The following is a 16,908-nucleotide window of genomic DNA, read 5'->3' on the forward strand; positions in this document are numbered from 1 at the left end:
TTTTATTTTACAGAGTGCTTAAACGTTGCAACATCACAAAAGCCCAATATTTAAACCAACATGTTAATATCTTAAGATCTGAAATTTGTTTTGCATTTGCAACATTTTCTTTTATTTTCCTCAGTTTGTGACCATTATTTTTATTTCTTCTTTTTCCTGTTCAGTTTATCATATCAAACTTTTTTATTACTAATGTGTCTTGTCATATTTTCTTTGAATTTTCTATAAAGACGGAAAAAACAAAACATTTCCATAAACCCATCATCATCATCATCATCATCATCATCATCATCATCAGTTTGACAGTCGTTAGGCCTTGAAGTTCGGATCGGTTCTGGTCTGTGGGTCGCAGACAAACCAGAACCTCTGGTAAAGTCCAAACCAGAGTCCAGATGAAGCCGATAACAGAACCGCTGAGTTTTCTGCTGATTATCGATCTGAAGGTTTTGATCGGAGCTGCATTCCCAGCAGCTGCAGATCAATGATCATCATCGATTCTAAGGGACAGCAGCGCCTCCATCAGGTCACACATAGAACTTCCGCCATCAGTTTGTTTCATATCTAAAGGTTTAATAAAAACATTTTTATATAAATATTTGATTTTATCAGCCAGTTCAGTTCCTGATTCATCTTTTATTTTCGTCATATTTATTTATACTTTATTTATTTATGCTCAGCCTTCTAATCACTGACTTCCGGTGTTTTACCATTTTTATTTTATTATTTCAGATTATTAAATAATATTTTCCTGAAGGAGAAGAAACTACGCCAATCACCTGCAGCAGCCAATCACCTGAAGGGAACGAGGAGCTTGACGTCATCACACGGGTGAGTCAAGTCGCTACAGACGGAAAATAAATGAAAATGCCTTCAAAATAAAAGCCTAAGAAAGGACCGATCCAATCCGAGGATTCTGATTGGCTCTTAGCTGCCAGGTGTTTGTGAACCATCAGGATCCCGACAGGGAGAAGTTCTGGGATTGATTCTGGTTCTGGTATAAGAATTTCCCTTCATTCAATAATAATAATAATAATAATAATAATAATAATAATAATAATCAATTTAATCAACTTTTCATTAATAAAAATCTCAAAGTGCTACACGGTGTAGCTAAAAACAAATACAATCAACAATCAATAAAAGACAGTCATTTAAAAGTGGAGCAGGTTTGTCTAAAAAGAAAAGTTTTCAAGCCGGTTTTAAAATTGGACAATAATTGCGGGGCTCTGACCAATAATCTGATCAATAATCTGACCAATAATCTGATCAATAATCTGACCAATAATCAGATTATTGGTCAGATAATCAGATTATTGGTCAATAATCTTATTGGTCAGATTATTGGTCAGATAATCTGACTAATAATCTGACCAATAATCTGATCAATAATCTGACCAATAATCTGACCAATAATCTGATCAATAATCTGACCAATAATCTGACCAATAATCTGATCAATAATCTGACCAATAATCTGATTATTGGTCAGATAATCAGATTATTGGTCAATAATCTTATTGGTCAGATTATTGGTCAGATAATCTGACCAATGATCTGACCAATAATCTGATCAATAATCTGACCAATAATCTGATCAATAATCTGACCAATAATCTGACCAATAATCTGATCAATAATCTGATCAATAATCTGACCAATAATCTGAGTAATTGCATTGGGATCAGCAGCTGCAAGCAGCAGAGCCGCAGAGTCAGAACCAGATCGGACCAAACAGGAAGTAGAAACATCAGGAAGTTCCTGCTCACCTTTCTGCCCATCATCATCATCATCATCATCATCATCATCATCATCATCATCATCATCATCACAGGTGATCTCAACATGCTGCTCTCCTGTCTGGATCCCATTCTCCTCTCATTTCCTGTTTCTGACGTTGGGCAGCTGAAAAAAAAATACAATTTCACAATTACAATGTTTCCATTAAATAAGGAATTAAGTTAAAATCACGCGATAACCCATTAAAATCATGGCAGCTCCGGATGCAAACGTGATATATTCATAATTCAGCCAATCAGAGGAGACTCATCATTTTTTGCGTTATTGCTTTAGATGTTGTGTTTTTGCAGTGAATAACGTGATTATTGATAGCTATGAAGAAAAAAAACATCCCTGCTTTTTTCTTTGCATCTTCTGCTGTTTGCGTTGCACCTCTTATTGTGAAGGTCCAGCCCGGAAGTGCGGTCGCGGTGTAAACGCGGGAAGCTTTGCGGTCCGTCCATCTGACAGCTGGGTCAGGCTGTTCGGTTCTCCTCGCAGCTCCTTCATGGACTGAGGAGTCCCTGCAGCAGCGGGTGTCAGAGCCGAACCGGACCGGACCGAACCAGCCACCTCCTCCCCGGTCCGGCCATGGATGAGCAGGCCGGCCCCGGAGTGTTCCTCAGCGGCGGCGGCGGTTCGGGTTCCGGCGGCACCGGGAGCGCCAGAGCCCCGCCGCCCGCGGACGGAGCCGCGGCCCGGGCTCACTACAGCATCCCGGGGATCCTCCACTTCCTGCAACACGAGTGGGCCCGGTTCGAGGTGGAGTGGGCCCAGTGGGAGGTGGAGCGGGCCGAGCTCCAGGTGAGACCCGGTTCGGCTCGGCTCGGTTCGGATGCTAAATGACCTAGCGGCGCTTGTTGTGTTGGTGGTTCCGCGTGTGTGTGTCGGGAACAGGTGGACCTGCGTGGTTACGTCACATTTTTTACCTGCGGGACAAAACGCGTAAAAAAAAAAACAGGAACAAGGGGCTTCCATTATCGGACACAAGCTGCTCCCAAACATCAGACACGGAGAACTCCTGCCGGTGTCCGATAAAGGACGCACGTTGGTTGTTTGCGAGAATTCCCCGCACTGTCCGCCCCGCACAGGCTGCGTTGACCGGTTCGGATCTCTTCAGGAGGAGTTCGGGTCGGTAACGCAGCTTTTACTGACATTATGGACCTAAAAATTAATAATTTATTAGTAAAACAGCAGGAATATTAGAGAGATGAAGATGGACAGGATGTATCCGGATAACCTATGGTGATGATGATGATGATGATTATGGTGATGAAGGTCCCGTCAGGCTCCAGGAGTTACAGCTCCTCTCTGTGAAACCCGGGTCAGCTGATCATCCCAGAGGAAATGGGCCAGAAGAACTGGAGAAGCACCTCAGAGCCTGACCTGGTGCTGAACCGGACCGGGTCCCCTCCACTCGGCTCCGGTTCTGCTGGTTCAGCATCTGGTGTTGGGCCAGTGGAAGAAAAATGTTTCTGGTTTTCAACATTTCAACTGACTGAACTCTGAACAGAGTCCAGATGTCCTGGTTCTGTCCTCACAGAACATCCAGGAGACACAGGAGCCCAAAGAGAACCATCAGAACCCGTCAGAACTACAGATTTTATTTGTAAAAAACAGTTTTAAACCAGAGGTGTCCAAAATGCGGAGCGGGGGCCATTTGTGGTCTTGGACGGATGTTTTGCAGTTGGATACCGACCCGTTTGACCCGTCTGACCCGTCCAGTTCAGCTGGTTGAGAATTTTAATTTCAGTCAGGATAAAATTTTCTGATACGATTTTCTGACAAGGGAAAATCTTTGTGTTTTTATAACCAGAAGAACTTTGTTTATCCAGAGTCTTTCACTGAAAAATCAACTTTACTGAATTAAAATCAGCTTTTATTTCATTTATTACATTCGACTAATATTGCAGCATTTTGAAAGAAAGGGACATAAATCCTACTTTCATTCTGAGAATAAATTTGTTCAGTTGAGCCCAAAAGAAATTTGAAACTACAGGCTTTTCTTTAATGCAACAAACAAACGTTTTTTGTTTTGGATCCACGACGAATGAAATGCATTTCACACAAAAACAAAAAATCAGACGACTTTGTTTGCTTGATTTGATTTGATTAGACGATTTTAGCCAACATGACAGAAAGTTTTGTGACCCCAGTGCTTTGCTCTGCAGAGGGTCGGACCGGACCGGATCAACTGGACCGAAGTTTATTTCTGGGATGTCGAGCCATCTGAGTCCTCAGCAGATACCTGGGAATGTTGGAGTTTAAAGACATAAAGATGGGAATTCCTGAACGAGTCAGAGGCTGAAAGTGGGTCAGAACCAGAGAAGAACTGGGTCAAGTTCTGACTGGGACTTCCTCCTCCTCTCCTGCATTCGTCTTCTTGTTCTCCCTGAGAGTGCTCCCCTCATCTTCATCAGCTTAGCCCCCACTGCCTCGTCTTCATCCGGAACCATAATCCCCTCGCTGCTCCAGATTCAGGCTGCAGGAAATTCCCAGTTGTCCCAGAATGAAGTGGATGATGTCTGCAGTGGGAGATGAAATAGGCAGCAGAGTGAGACCTCCTGTCTATGCGTAATCTAACTCTGATGCTAACCAAAAAAAACAAAACAAACTCTGGTCCTCCAAACCTCAGTCTGGGTTCGGTTGAAGTGAACTCTGGTTCAGTTTGAATGCATATGTGACCATAGACCACCCCAAAAGCAGGAAGTGGACTACAGCGCAGGGAATTCTGGGTAAATACAACCAAAGCTAACTTGTTAGCCTAGCAGGAGAAATGGCTCCTAGATTTTAGCCAAAGACTAAAGAGAAATCCCCCAACCGCTAAAATCTGACGCCTCCATCTTGTTTCCACCTGGTGAAGAAGGAAGTTGCTCTCAGTGTCTTCAGAGGTTTTTGTGTCGTTTCCTTCAGTGGTTCTTGGTGCAGCGCCCCCAGAGGCCAGGAGGGGAACAGATTGGTTTGACTCAGAGCCACAGCAGCTGGAGGTGGAGCAGATGTTTAGGTTCCAATAGAACCGGGTCGACCGCACTGTTTGCAGACAGGTTCTGAGTCGGGTCTGAGTGCTGCTGGAGTTCCTGCATCAAACATCACAAATGGAGGAATTTTCTCTAAATGTTCAACATTGCAGCTTTTAACACCTCATCGGATTGGTCATGTAGAAAGAGACCCGATGTGAAGGGGTCAAAGGTCGGTCAGTTGGTCTGGTTTCCCAGGAGGCTTTAAGGTCGCGACTCCCACAGGAATGAGGCTCATCCTGTGGAGACAGACTCATATTTAGACTTTACTGGTTTCAACTCATTTCATCTGGTTTTGGTCTTCAAATTTTCCCAGATTGTGTTTAGAGGAATTCCTGACGGTTCTGTCTTGTGAAACCGGAACATGTTTGTGTCTCCATGCTCTCTGCAGGCGCAGATTGCCTTTCTACAGGGGGAGCGGCGAGGGCAGGAGAACCTGAAGAAGGACCTGGTGAGGCGCATCAAGATGCTAGAGTACGCCCTGAAGCAGGAGAGGTGAGGCTGCTCTCTGATTGGTGGAAAACTGGTCCTCTAATTGGTGCAGAGCTGGTCCTAAAGCCAACTGCAGATTTAAGATGAATTTTAAGTTGAATGTATCTCCATCACTAATGTTCAGCTCGGAGCCGAGTCAGTTTCTTGAAGACATTGTTGGACAGAACCAGACTGGTTCAACTCTGATTGGTCCCACACATCCCAGTTTGTTTATAAATGAATGGTATCACAGGGCTGTGTGATTGGTCCGATTCTCTTTACTATTTTAATTCTTCCAAACAGACAATATTCACTGACAGAAGTTGTTATTTTTGGATCAGAACTTCTGAAAAAGAACCTGCTCAGTCAGTTACCTGATCTGCTTTTAGATGATATTTTTATGACCTGTTTGCTGTTCCTCAGAGCCAAATATCATAAACTGAAATATGGAACGGAACTGAACCAGGGAGAGATCAGAGCTCCGAGTTACGATTCAGGTAAGGAGGGATGAAAGAGGGGTACATGGATGATGGATGGATGATGGATGTTGGTCTGGCTGTTTCTTCCTCAGATGAAGGCAACGAAAGCGAAGCTCTCAGTCCTCCCAACAGCAGCCATCAGTTGAGCTGGAAACAGGGACGGCAGCTGCTCCGACAGTGAGTACACATGCTCGCGCGCACACACACACACACACACATTTCCATGTACTTCAATACAAACTGAGGATCTTCCATTCATTTCAGTGGCTGTACTCATGCCAATCCCAGACATTTTCCCAGACCAGTACTAGTTACTCCAAACCTGAACCAGAACTTAATAATTCACATCTCACTTCTATTCCAACCAGCAGAACTGAACAAAAACTGAGAACCAGGAAAACGTCCTCACTTCCAGAGATGACCTCAAACCATGGGTTGAAGTGGTGAAAGTGGTCCTCAATATGTACTTTAAACAAGTACACACACACACACGGTGTGACGTGTGTCTTCAGGACCATCAGGTCTTCTTATTACAGATCAACTCTCTTAATGGAAACCAACAGCACTGGTCCACTGGGACCAGTTTGAGTTCCTGACCTCTGATGGAAGATCGGATGCAGATCCAGTTCTGACCTTAAGGCAGGAAATCTAGAGGATAGATCTGTGTGTGCTCAGTTCACTGTGCTTAAAAAGGCTGGGATATCTCAGCGTCGTCTCCCTTGTGGTGATGACAAGCTTTCCCATCTGAACCACCTGGCTGGCTGCAGTTGGAACAGCCGCCCCGCTCTGGGAACAGCCGCCCCGCTCTGGGAACGCCGCCCCGCTCTGGGAACGCCGCCCCGCTCTGCTGTTCTGTCCCAGCAGTGTCTGGGAACGCTGAATGGAGGATTGTGTGTTGGTGCGACGGGAGCAGCTGGTACGGGGGGGGCTGCAGGCTGTTCAGGAACGTCGCTACACATCGGACCGGGCCGCTCCGCTGGCTGACAGAACCAACCCGGACCGATCCAATCCAGCTGAGCAGGAATTCTGGGACTCTAGGTAAACTACCTGCTGGTTCTGAATGTTGGGAATATTTGATACTGATTTCCTCATGAGAGAGTGCTGCTGCAGGTTCAGCATTCCCTCCGGATCAGAACCGGGTGCAGAAACCGGAAAACAGATCGGATCGTTCCGTCTCGCTGCCAGGGAATTTTTGGAACAAAAGCAAGACTTGAGGAAGAGGACGGGTCCGGAGTTCTGAACAGAACCTTAGTTCAGGTTAGGACTGATCAGGCAGAACATTATGACCAGTGAGAGGCTGCAGACCAGTCGGGGAGCTTACACTGGTCATACTGGGAAGTTCCTGCAGAACCTTTTTCCTGGTCCGGACTAACTGCCAGCCCGTTTCCCCAGGTACCTCCAGGAGGTCGGATACACCGACACCATCCTGGACGTGAAGTCCCAGAGGGTTCGGGTTCTGCTGGGCCTGTCCGGAGAACCCGGAGACGGCCCGCCGGACCGGAGAACCGGGCCCATGGTGAACGGAACCGAGCCGTCCTCACTGAAGGACAGCGGCATGGTCAGGTAAAAACCGAGCCAGAACCCGAAATACCCAGAACCTTCAGAGAACCGATTAACCGGGTCACCTGTCCCTCCAGTAAACCGGACCTGTCGGACCCGGCTACTGTCCTGGAGGCGTTCCGGTTCATTGAGAGCGCCGCAGCCGAGTTCAGCGACGAAGACGAGGAAGAGGACAGCGAGTCCAAAGACAGAACCGTTCTGGACCTGGCTGCCGTAAGTCCAATCTGTCCTTGTTGGGTCTGGGAGCAGAGCCGGGTTCCTGTGACCCAGACCCAGGTTCTGATGGTTCCAGATGGTGAGGAAGAAGCCGCTGTCGTCCAGCGCCTCTGACCTCAGCGACGACCCTGACACTGAGGAGGCCCTGAAGGGCTTCGACTTCCTGGCCAGTCCGGACGAGCTGGACGGGTCGGATCCGAGGAGAGGGGAGGACTGGGGTGAGCCGGGTCAGGTCCAACAGAACCTCATCAGATTCTGGTCTGACATACAGCAGTAAACCGGGTCGGTTCTGGATCTAAAGCAGTTTATTTTCCAGAAGCTGCAGCTTTGCCGGTTTCCTCCAGAACCTGCTGATCCGACTCTGACCCATGTTCTGGTACTTTAGCAGAACATCTCTCCTTCTCTCTGGTTGCTTAGCAACCCGTGATGGAGGGCTCTCCCACGCAGCCAATGATTCAACACCTCAGCGTGACTCAGAGCTGCTTTCACACGCAGCCAGAACAGCTCAGAACTCAGAACTGGGTCCAGACGGGCCAGATCCGGGCAGAACCCAGACCGGATCCGGGTTCTGGTCTCAGCTCACTGTTGAACTTCAGCTGTCGGTCAGAACGGCCCGGTTTACTCCCAGATCAGCTGGAAGGAGGATCAATAGAAATGCTGCTCAGCAGCTCCCCCTGCAGCTCAGATGCAGCACTTTACACTTTATTCATGCTTTTATTTTCTTAAACATTTTGATTTCACTTCCTTTTATTCTGATTCTTCTTCTCTGTCTGAAGTATTATTATATTTACAGAAATATGATCAGCTCCAGACTGTAAGCATCTCGTTCCCGTTCTGTTAACCTGCTGTGATGTTGTGATGGTTCTGGTTCTGATGGTTCTGACCCACAGAGAAGGAGGAACCGGCGGCTCTGGGAGAACTGGGCTGGGATGTGGACCAGAGCCTGATCGCCCAGCTGAAGGAGCAGTACAGGAAGGAGAGGAAGGGGAAGAAAGGAGTGAAGAGTGAGTTCTGATCCGGCTGCTTCCCCTCAGGCTCCATTCCGGGTTTTCCAACCTGCTGGGTTGACTTTCCTGGAAGAGGAATTTCTATGTTGTTTTTTCTTCTTCTTTTCAACTTTTTCCTCCTTTATTCTGTCAAACAGCGCCCCCTACCACATGTAAAGATAAATACAGTTTATTTCACAGTTTAATCTTAGATTAAAACTGAAAATTCAACGTGGTTCTTATCAGTTTATATAAAAAACAATTGGAAAATAAGGGTAAAAGAAAAAATACTTTCTTTAGGAGAATAGAATTGTTGGGAAACTATTATTGTGCAGAATTATTACGCAACCAAGTTTTTAAAAAAACATAACCCTGTTCCTGTTTATGTTCTCTACTGTCTGTTTTATTTTGATTCAGTATGTTTCTTTGTTTTGCATAAAGTTACTGAGGAAAAATAGAAAACGTGGGGAGAGGAAATGGAACTGCTGTGTAAACGGACTTCAAAATAAGAGCAGTCGTTAGCTCAAACCTAAAACACGTCAAACTTTATTCAACATATCGTTAACGAACCAGCTGAGTAAATTAGCATTCAGAATTCCTCTGGAAAAAGTAGTGGAAGCTAAATGCGGTCTTCAGAATTAGCAAATGTGCTAAAGCACTACGCTAAGTGTTGGCTCTGCTGTTAGCAGACGTGTTCCCACTGCTGGCTGTTTGCAGCATTTTCTGGAGCATCTCTGACAAACTGTTGGTCATTTTTCATCTCAGAGCTGCTGAATCTGTTTTCCTTCACAAAAGCTGCTGCCTCATAATTAACTATTCACACCTTGGAGGTGTTGACCTCTTTAGGCCACGCCCCCTGGAGACACTACATGCCTGATGATGTCTGGTTCTGTTGCTTCCTCCTCCCCTCTTCCTCAGGGCCGAACCGCTCCAAGCTGCAGGACATGCTGGCTAACCTGCGGGACACCGAGGAGCCGCCGCCCCTGCTGCCGGCCGTGTCGCCTCCGTCCCGCCCCAACGTTCCCAGACTGAGCGAACAGGAAGTGGGCCGGCCGGATGACGGTAAGCTCCGCCCCCTCCGCCACGCCGATGCGTTGCAGCACAGCTACATTCCTGCTGTTGGTCCCTGCAGAGCCAATGGCGTTCCTGCCGTCTGGAGGGAAGTCCTTCATCCTGGGCAGAGTGGATGAGGCCGCCTCCAACGAGCTGGCGCTGGGAGAACTGGGAGAACTGGGAGAACTGGCCCAGCTGACGGTCGCCAATGAGGCGGAGAGTCTGGGATACGACGTGAGTCCAGAGACATGTTCCTGTTGTATGGTTGGATGACCGGTTGGATGAACAGACCCTCTCGTCTCTCCCCAGATGGCCTCGAACTCGGAGGCTCTGAGGAAAACGTGGAACCCAAAGTTTGCCCTGCGGAGCCACTTTGACTCAGTGCGCGGCCTGGCCTTCCACCCGGTGGAGCCGGTTCTGGTCACGGCGTCCGACGACCACACTCTGAAGCTCTGGAACCTGCAGAAGACGGCGCCCACCAAGAAGTGAGGCGCCACGCTGAACTTTACCTGACCCCAGAGCCAGCCAGCTGCCTCATGATGTGTTCGCTGCTCCAACAAAGTGGGAGTTTTTGGTTCTGATGCATTTGAACAATACAGAATTTTCCATTTTATTTCTGAATTTGTAACTGATGTAATTCTCAGTCTGGCCTGAGGGGGGCAATGTTTCCTGATGGAGCTGCTTTAATGTGACGAAGATGATGAGAGGGAAGGAGGTTCAGACCCAGTTTGAGACGCTGGGAGCTATGGGAAGCGCTTCAGTTGGACTGGTTTTCATCTGAACTTCCTGTTCTGTTCCTCCAGGTGTGCAGCGATAGACGTGGAGCCCATCTACACCTTCAGGGCTCACAGGTGAGCCGGCCTGACCCATGACCCCTGACCTGATGATCCCTGACTCACTGACACGTTTCCCAGTTGAGCATGTTTGGTTCCAGTTGATCCAGTCCTGGCTTTCCTGTCTGCTTCCTAAAGACGACTGAATTACACGCTGCAGACTGAAATCCGCTCCACGTTTTCCTACAAACGTTCCTGTTTTTATTATCATAAATATATCAGATCTGCATTTCCACACCTGATTGGTTCAAATCAGACTCTATTGGAATATTTGGATCGGACTAGAACCTATTAGAACCTGGTCTGGACCGGGTCAGAACCCGCCTGGACTTGGTTTTGGCCAGGACAGAACTGGTTCTGATGGTACCGTCTCTGTGTGCAGCGGCGCCGTCCTCAGCGTCACCCTGAGCTCCAGTGGCGCCCAGTGCTTCAGCGGCGGGTCGGACGGAACCATCCAGAGCTGGAACACGCCCAGCCCCAATGTCGACCCGTACGACTCCTACGGTACGGCGCCGCCGGCCCGGCCCGGTCCGGTCCGGTGGAACCCTCCTCTAACGGTGGCTTGTCTGTGTCCCGCTGCAGAGGCCTCCGTCCTGCGGGGGGCGCTGCGCGGCCACTCGGACGCCGTGTGGCGCCTGGTCTACAGCTCGCCTCACCACCGCCTGCTGTCCGCCTCGGCCGACGGGACGGTCCGGCTCTGGAACGCCGCCGACGTCTCTCCGGCGCTGGCCGTGTTCAACGGAAACGGAGGTGAGGACCCACATCCATGCATGTGGCGGGCCGGTTCCGTTAGAGAAGTTCTGCTGATGACCCGGTCGGGACCGGACCCTGTGTTGTGGTTCTGTTGCAGACCTGGGGGTCGCGACCTCTGTGGACCTGGTGAGCAGCGACCCGGCCTACATGGTGACGTCGTTCGACTCGGGTCACATCGGACTCTTCAACATGGAGACGCAGCAGCTGGTTCTGAAGTTCGACTCCGCCGGGCCTGCAGGTAGGACGGGCCGGAGGGAAAACCCGGCACGGATCGGGACGATTTCAGGGTGATTTCAGGTTGTTCCAAATAGAACGGACAGCGCCACCCTGCTGTGCTGCACTGCATTACATTATTCTGCATGAAGCTTCCAACTATTAACTGTAAAGTTCTTGATTTTATTCATAATAAAACTACAAATCCCAGCAGGAGCAGCTTCCACAGTGTCTGAGCTTCCTGAGCCCGCTGCTAGGGGGCGCTGCTTCCAAAGTTACACTGGGTTATTTATCCTGTCAAGAAAGAAGGAAATGGGTCATATTCTCAGCATTTCATCCATTCATAAATGTCACAGTTTCAGACTAAATACTTAATTAGCAAACAAAATGTTCAACGTGAAGCTAAATAATTATTTGATCTGATTCCATTAATGAATGAGTGAAATGACATGGTGAAAATGTTTGTCAGGCTAAATAGTCCAAACATGGCTGTTGGTTTCCTGTGAGTGTTCCCAAACGGCTCGCTGTACTCTGGTACCGGTTGGATCCGATCCGGTCCCACCCACCAGGGGTTAGCGGACCCGTGATGGTTCTGTCTGGGCGGGATTGGTTCTGAATGGGTCCAGGTTCTTCACCAGGTCCATTTCCAGCCCATACGGTTCTGGTTCTGGTGTCTGTCTCCCCAGAGTGTCCCTGTAAGATCAACCGGGTCCTGAGCCACGCCACGCTGCCCATCACCGTCACCGCCCAGGAGGACCGCCACATCCAGTTCTTCGACAACAACACAGGTGGGAGCGCCGCCTGCTGGTTCCGGCCGGATCGCCTGCGGTTCCGTCTCCTAACCGGGTTCTGTGTTCCTGAAGGTAAACCGATCCACTCCATGGTGGCGCACCTGGACGCGGTCACCTGCCTGTCTGTGGACCCGAACGGGCTCTACCTGATGTCAGGAAGTGAGTCTCCTGAGCTTCCTGCAGCAACTCGGGCCGGAATCACACCGGAACATTTTCCCGACCCACTCAAAGCGATCCCGGCTCCAATTTCAGCTCTCTGCTTTGTGTTCCTCCGCCACATGAAATCCCAGGAAACCAGGAAGTTCCTGGAACGCCATGACTGAAATAATCGATCATTCTGGCAATCAATCAGAAAAATTGGCTCATTCTGCATGTTGTTCAGTTAAAGCTGCACAAACTTTTAGAATTTTTTATATATATTTGTTGAAACTGACACCAGTTTGACAAACAATCTGTGAAAAAGTCGATCTCCTTCTCCGAGCGCTAACTGGAAACAACCAATCAGAGCCCGGAGGCGGGTCTTAGCGTTGTCAATCAGGATCTCATGACGTTGCCTATGTCCTTCCCCCTGTCATTAGCAGCGAGTACATGAGATTGATTGACAGCGCTAAGCCCCTCCCCCTGGCTCTGATTGGTAGGTTTTGGTGCGTTTCTTCAGACAGCAGCTCAGGGAAAAGATGACAGTTTGAACAAATATGAAAAAAAAAACATTCTTTATAAAAGTTAAATATTGCAGCTTTAACAATTTAAGCTTCCTAATAGAATAAATGCATTAAAACAAATAATTCCTTTTAAAATAAGAAAATAAACATTTTATTGCCTAAATGCAGTAACACATTCCTTTAACCGAACCACTGAATTTTACATATAAAGATGTTTTCATCTTAAATGTAAAATATTTATATTTATTGTTCAGGTTTGGCTTCATTTCTGCTCTGAATTCTCCAGTTATGGATTAATCTGTGACTAAATTAATCAGGATTAATGGTTTCACCAGCTCCTGCTTCCTGAGGAACTAGAATATTCCCAGGAATGTTCTGCGTCCTGATTGGCTGTCTCCCTGCCAGGTCACGACTGCTCCATCCGCCTGTGGAACATGGAGAGTAAGACCTGCATCCAGGAGTTCACCGCCCACCGGAAGAAGTTCGACGAGTCCATCCACGACGTGGCGTTCCACCCCACCAAGTGCTACATCGGCACCGCCGGCGCCGACGCGCTCGCCAAGGTCTTCGTATGACCCGGATCCGCAGGGGGCGCCGCCGTGCCGACCCGGGCGGACCTGGTTGGACCCGGCTGGACCGGGCCGGACCCGGGCCGGCTGCGTCCCGCCCCGACGTTCCGAGGGAACCAGGAGGAACAGGAAGCAGCTTTTACTCCAACCCCGGTGCGGCGTTCCGCTGCCGGGATTTCTCTGTGTTTATGACGTGCCTTTTTCCTCAGACGGTCCTTTAGCCATTCACCGGCAGAACCCGGCCAGAACCATGAGGAGAACCCAACGGGTCCAGGGTCGGCCTGGTTCTGCCCCCTACAGGCCGACCGCATCATCGACAGAGTTTTCCTTTCAAGGTTCAGTCCAGTTTGTTTCAGGACTTTTCTCTCCGTGAGCCGTGTCAGTTCTCCTGGAGTTCTGGACCCGGTTCTGGCCCGGTTCCAGGCAGCCTGTCGGACTTGTTGCACTGCAGAGGAAGACCTGTGGCGACGCTCAGATTCTTAGTGTTTCTGTTGATTCCTGCCCAATCTGTGGATTTCCGGCTGAGCGGCCGGTTCTGTGTCGGATGTTCTGGTTCTGGTAGGTCCAGTTTGTTTTCTCCATCTGTTCCTGCTGGGATGTTTCTGGAGTCGTTCCTCTAGGGTGCAGCAGCGAGGAACGCCGGTGTAGACATCGGAAACAGGAAGTGTACAGTTTGTGCCAGGAAATCTGAGCATCCGGAGGAAACGGGACCAGAACGGACCTGAACGGATGTTTTCTTCTTCCTGATTCTGGATGAACTGAAAGAAAAGTTCAGCTCTCCTGAGGAGACGTTCCTCAGTTTTATCTGTTTAACTTTAAGCTTCCAGAACATTTTTCCAAGCTGGATCAGCTGATTGTTCCTGAGGTGACATGAGAGAAAAATCTGCAGCCGATTATCGGATCACATTCCCACCAGAATCCGATGTCGGGGGAATTTCTGGAAATCCGGTCCGGTTCATCTCTGAACCAATCGGTCCAGTTAGGAGGTAAAAACCAGGAATCCTGCAGACAAGTCTGGAAAAAACAGAAACATAAAAAAGGGAACATTTTATATTTTATTACTGTGGAAACAGGAACTAGAGGTGTAAAAGGTGTGGCCCGGGGGCCATTTGTGACCCGCTGCACTGTGTTTTGCGGCCGTCCTGACCAGCTGGGAAATTTTTAATTAGGATGAAATTATTTATAAAGTTATTAAAATCATCTTCCAGTAATCAGATCAACCTGCTAACCTCCACTCTGAACCCAGATCTGATTTAATCTCGTGGATTAAACTTTGCTAAACGTGAGCGTTTCCAAGGTAACGGTGACCAAACAGCTGCTCTAACTGAAGGAAACAGATTTTCCAAAATGAGTCGGTTTATTTCAGTGGAGCTTCAAAGAACCAGACGCCTGATCCCGTCACCCAAATCCTCCCAGGGATGGAAATGAGCCTGAACTCCAGCTGTCCTCCATCTTCCTTATCAGACTCTCAGCTGCCTTCGCCAAGCAGCTCTTCATGATCCATCCATGCGATCGGCGCTGGTGGATGTTTAGTGTACTACGGAGCAGAAAGCTGACGTTGTTGTTTCTCCCTACATCCACTGGGTGGCGCATGTTGCTACAATCAATAGTAGCCACACAGGCTCACCCGCTAGAAGGAAACAAACGCACACAGTACAACACTTTCATTCTATTGGCTGAGAGGTTGCCAGGCGACTGTGCCAAATAGCGTTTCCGTAAGCGAGCAGAGACTGTGAGCGTGAGGAGAAGTTTAGAGTACAAGCGTAACAAGTTTTGAGAAGAAAGACATGAAGCCCTGCTTTCAAAATGAACATGTGTCCTCTTGAATTATGGCAGGATTCCTGGGGAAACCGGGCCTGATCTCTGCTGATCTTTATCGATCTGTAGCCATAAAACCAGCAGCTGATCCATCAGATGGTTCTGGACAAACTGTTGCTTCACAGGAAGTGATGTCATCAGAGAAGCACTTCCTGTTTCTTCTGATTGGTCCACTGATGATCAACACAGAACTGAGATATTCTGAAAGGTCCAAATCAAGATGTGACGTCTCAGGACACAGAACTGTTTTTAGATCAACTTCTTTGACACACTTTGTGGGAGAAGAAGGAAGAATCTCCAGATTCCCAGGACGGAGTGGGAATCCTGCAGGAATCCTAAAACTTTTGGTTTGGATAAATTTGGCTCTGGATGGTGAGCAGGATGAGGATGTGATGGAGTATTTTCAGGAAAAACTGGGATTTCTTCCCGTTTCCCAGCTGTGATCTGTTCCTCCTCCGGGCGGGTCGCTCTGGAACGTGATTCCTGGTCCGGTCCAGTCCGGTCCATTATGGGTTCAAGAGTCAGGAGATCAGTCGGACCTTCAGGAACCAAATAAAACCTCAGGAACATTCAGTTGACCCAGATTCTCAGGCCACGAACCAAACTTTAGAGCCGGTTCTGGTTCTGGTTCTGGCTGGCTGTAAATCCTCCTTCTTCTTCTTTGGTTTGGTGACCCGCTGTGGCCGTGCTGCTCATGTGTTGCTTTCTTTTTCTCATGTATCACTAACAATAAAGGAGATGTTGAATGTCAGAAATTCTGGTTCCGGATGTTTTTACAGTCGGATCAGGAAGCAGAAGAGTTTCCAACCAAACTCATTTTTATTTAATTTAATAATAATGTCACTGCTTTTCATGTCAAACTGAATTAAAACTGAAATGTCGCTTTATTTGGGAATGTCCTTCTGGTGCCGGTCCGGTTGGACTTTCAGATCTGATCGGACTTCCTCCAGAACCTTCTGGGCGGCTTTAAAGGGAAACTGGAACAGCAAGATGCCGGCGGCCTCCAGGTCGCCCTTCAGGCTGCGCAGCAGCTGCTCGTACTCCTGCAGGACGGACAAGCGGGACATCAGAGACGAGCGGGACGTCAGAGACGAGCGGGACATCAGAGACGAGCGGGACGTCAGAGACGAGCGGGAAGCTGCAGGTACACTGACCTGGGCGCCCTGGTCCAGGTCCAGCTGCAGAGCCTCCATGGCGGTCCGTTTGGACTCCAGGATCTCCTGGAAACAGGTTTCAGAGTCAGAAAATCCCAGAAGAACCGAGGTCACTCCTTCACTTCCTGAAAGCTGCTAGTTAGCATCAGATCCTGGAATTAGGCCATTCTGCTAACTTATGTAGCAACATGCTAACTAGCTTCTAGCTACGTTAGCTTAAAGTTTTACTACATGTTTTCAGAGGAGTTTCTCAAGTATTATGAACCTGGTGGCGACTGTGATGTTATCAGTTCAGTTGCTAAGCTAACACTCTGTGATGTCATCAGTTCAGTTGCTAAGCTAACACTGTAATGTCATCAGTTCAGTTGTTAAGCTAACACTCTGTGATGTTATCAGTTCAGTTGCTAAGCTAACACTCTGTGATGTCATCAGTTCAGTTGCTAACCTAACACTCTGTGATGTCATCAGTTCAGTTGCTAAGCTAACACTCTGTGATGTCATCAGTTCAGTTGCTAAGCTAACACTCTGTGATGTCATCAGTTCAGTTGCTAAGCTAA

The 16,908-nt window shown here is 48.3% G+C and overlaps 2 protein-coding genes across 3 annotated transcripts in view; one reads left to right on the forward strand and one right to left on the reverse strand.

The window, feature by feature from the left end:
* Positions 1-1,995: 1,995 nt before the first annotated feature.
* Positions 1,996-15,948, forward strand: LOC106939713 (striatin-like). 2 transcript variants are annotated; one of them, XM_015022217.1, is made up of 18 exons: positions 1,996-2,580; positions 5,185-5,288; positions 5,688-5,761; positions 5,836-5,920; positions 7,136-7,306; positions 7,381-7,516; positions 7,596-7,737; positions 8,410-8,523; positions 9,424-9,567; positions 9,638-9,792; positions 9,868-10,043; positions 10,362-10,409; positions 10,774-10,895; positions 10,974-11,141; positions 11,242-11,382; positions 12,044-12,145; positions 12,221-12,307; positions 13,216-15,948. In XM_015022217.1, exons 1-18 carry the CDS (start codon positions 2,368-2,370, stop codon positions 13,383-13,385), a joined length of 2,352 nt encoding a protein of 783 aa, XP_014877703.1. In that variant the 5' UTR covers positions 1,996-2,367; the 3' UTR covers positions 13,386-15,948. The 2 variants fall into 2 exon arrangements, with proteins under 2 accessions (XP_014877703.1, XP_014877704.1); XM_015022218.1 differs by having other exon boundaries at positions 2,227-2,559.
* The window catches only part of LOC106939712 (growth arrest-specific protein 8-like), an 8,920-nt gene continuing 7,856 nt past the window's right edge, over positions 15,845-16,908 (reverse strand). The window contains exons 8-9 of the mRNA XM_015022216.1: positions 16,352-16,483; positions 15,845-16,240 (exon numbers count right to left, since the gene is read on the reverse strand). Coding sequence (XP_014877702.1) covers positions 16,082-16,240; positions 16,352-16,483 — 291 coding nt within the window. The 3' untranslated portion in view covers positions 15,845-16,081. The remainder of the gene's footprint in view (positions 16,241-16,351; positions 16,484-16,908) is intronic.

This window comes from Poecilia latipinna, unplaced genomic scaffold, assembly GCF_001443285.1.
Source record: "Poecilia latipinna isolate Pla-1442-1.1 unplaced genomic scaffold, P_latipinna-1.0 Scaffold2960, whole genome shotgun sequence".
Taxonomy (NCBI): domain Eukaryota; kingdom Metazoa; phylum Chordata; class Actinopteri; order Cyprinodontiformes; family Poeciliidae; genus Poecilia; species Poecilia latipinna.

What these genes read in the sequence shown, in the direction of transcription:
- LOC106939713 (XM_015022217.1), top strand. Translation starts at nt 2,368, where the DNA reads ATGGATGAGCAGGCCGGCCCCGGAGTGTTCCTCAGCGGCGGCGGCGGT. An exon ending in CGACTCCGCCGGGCCTGCAG is followed by an intron (nt 11,383 to 12,043) that starts GTAGGACGGGCC and finishes CTGTCTCCCCAG; the next exon opens with AGTGTCCCTGTAAGATCAAC. An exon ending in GCTCTACCTGATGTCAGGAA is followed by an intron (nt 12,308 to 13,215) that starts GTGAGTCTCCTG and finishes TCTCCCTGCCAG; the next exon opens with GTCACGACTGCTCCATCCGC.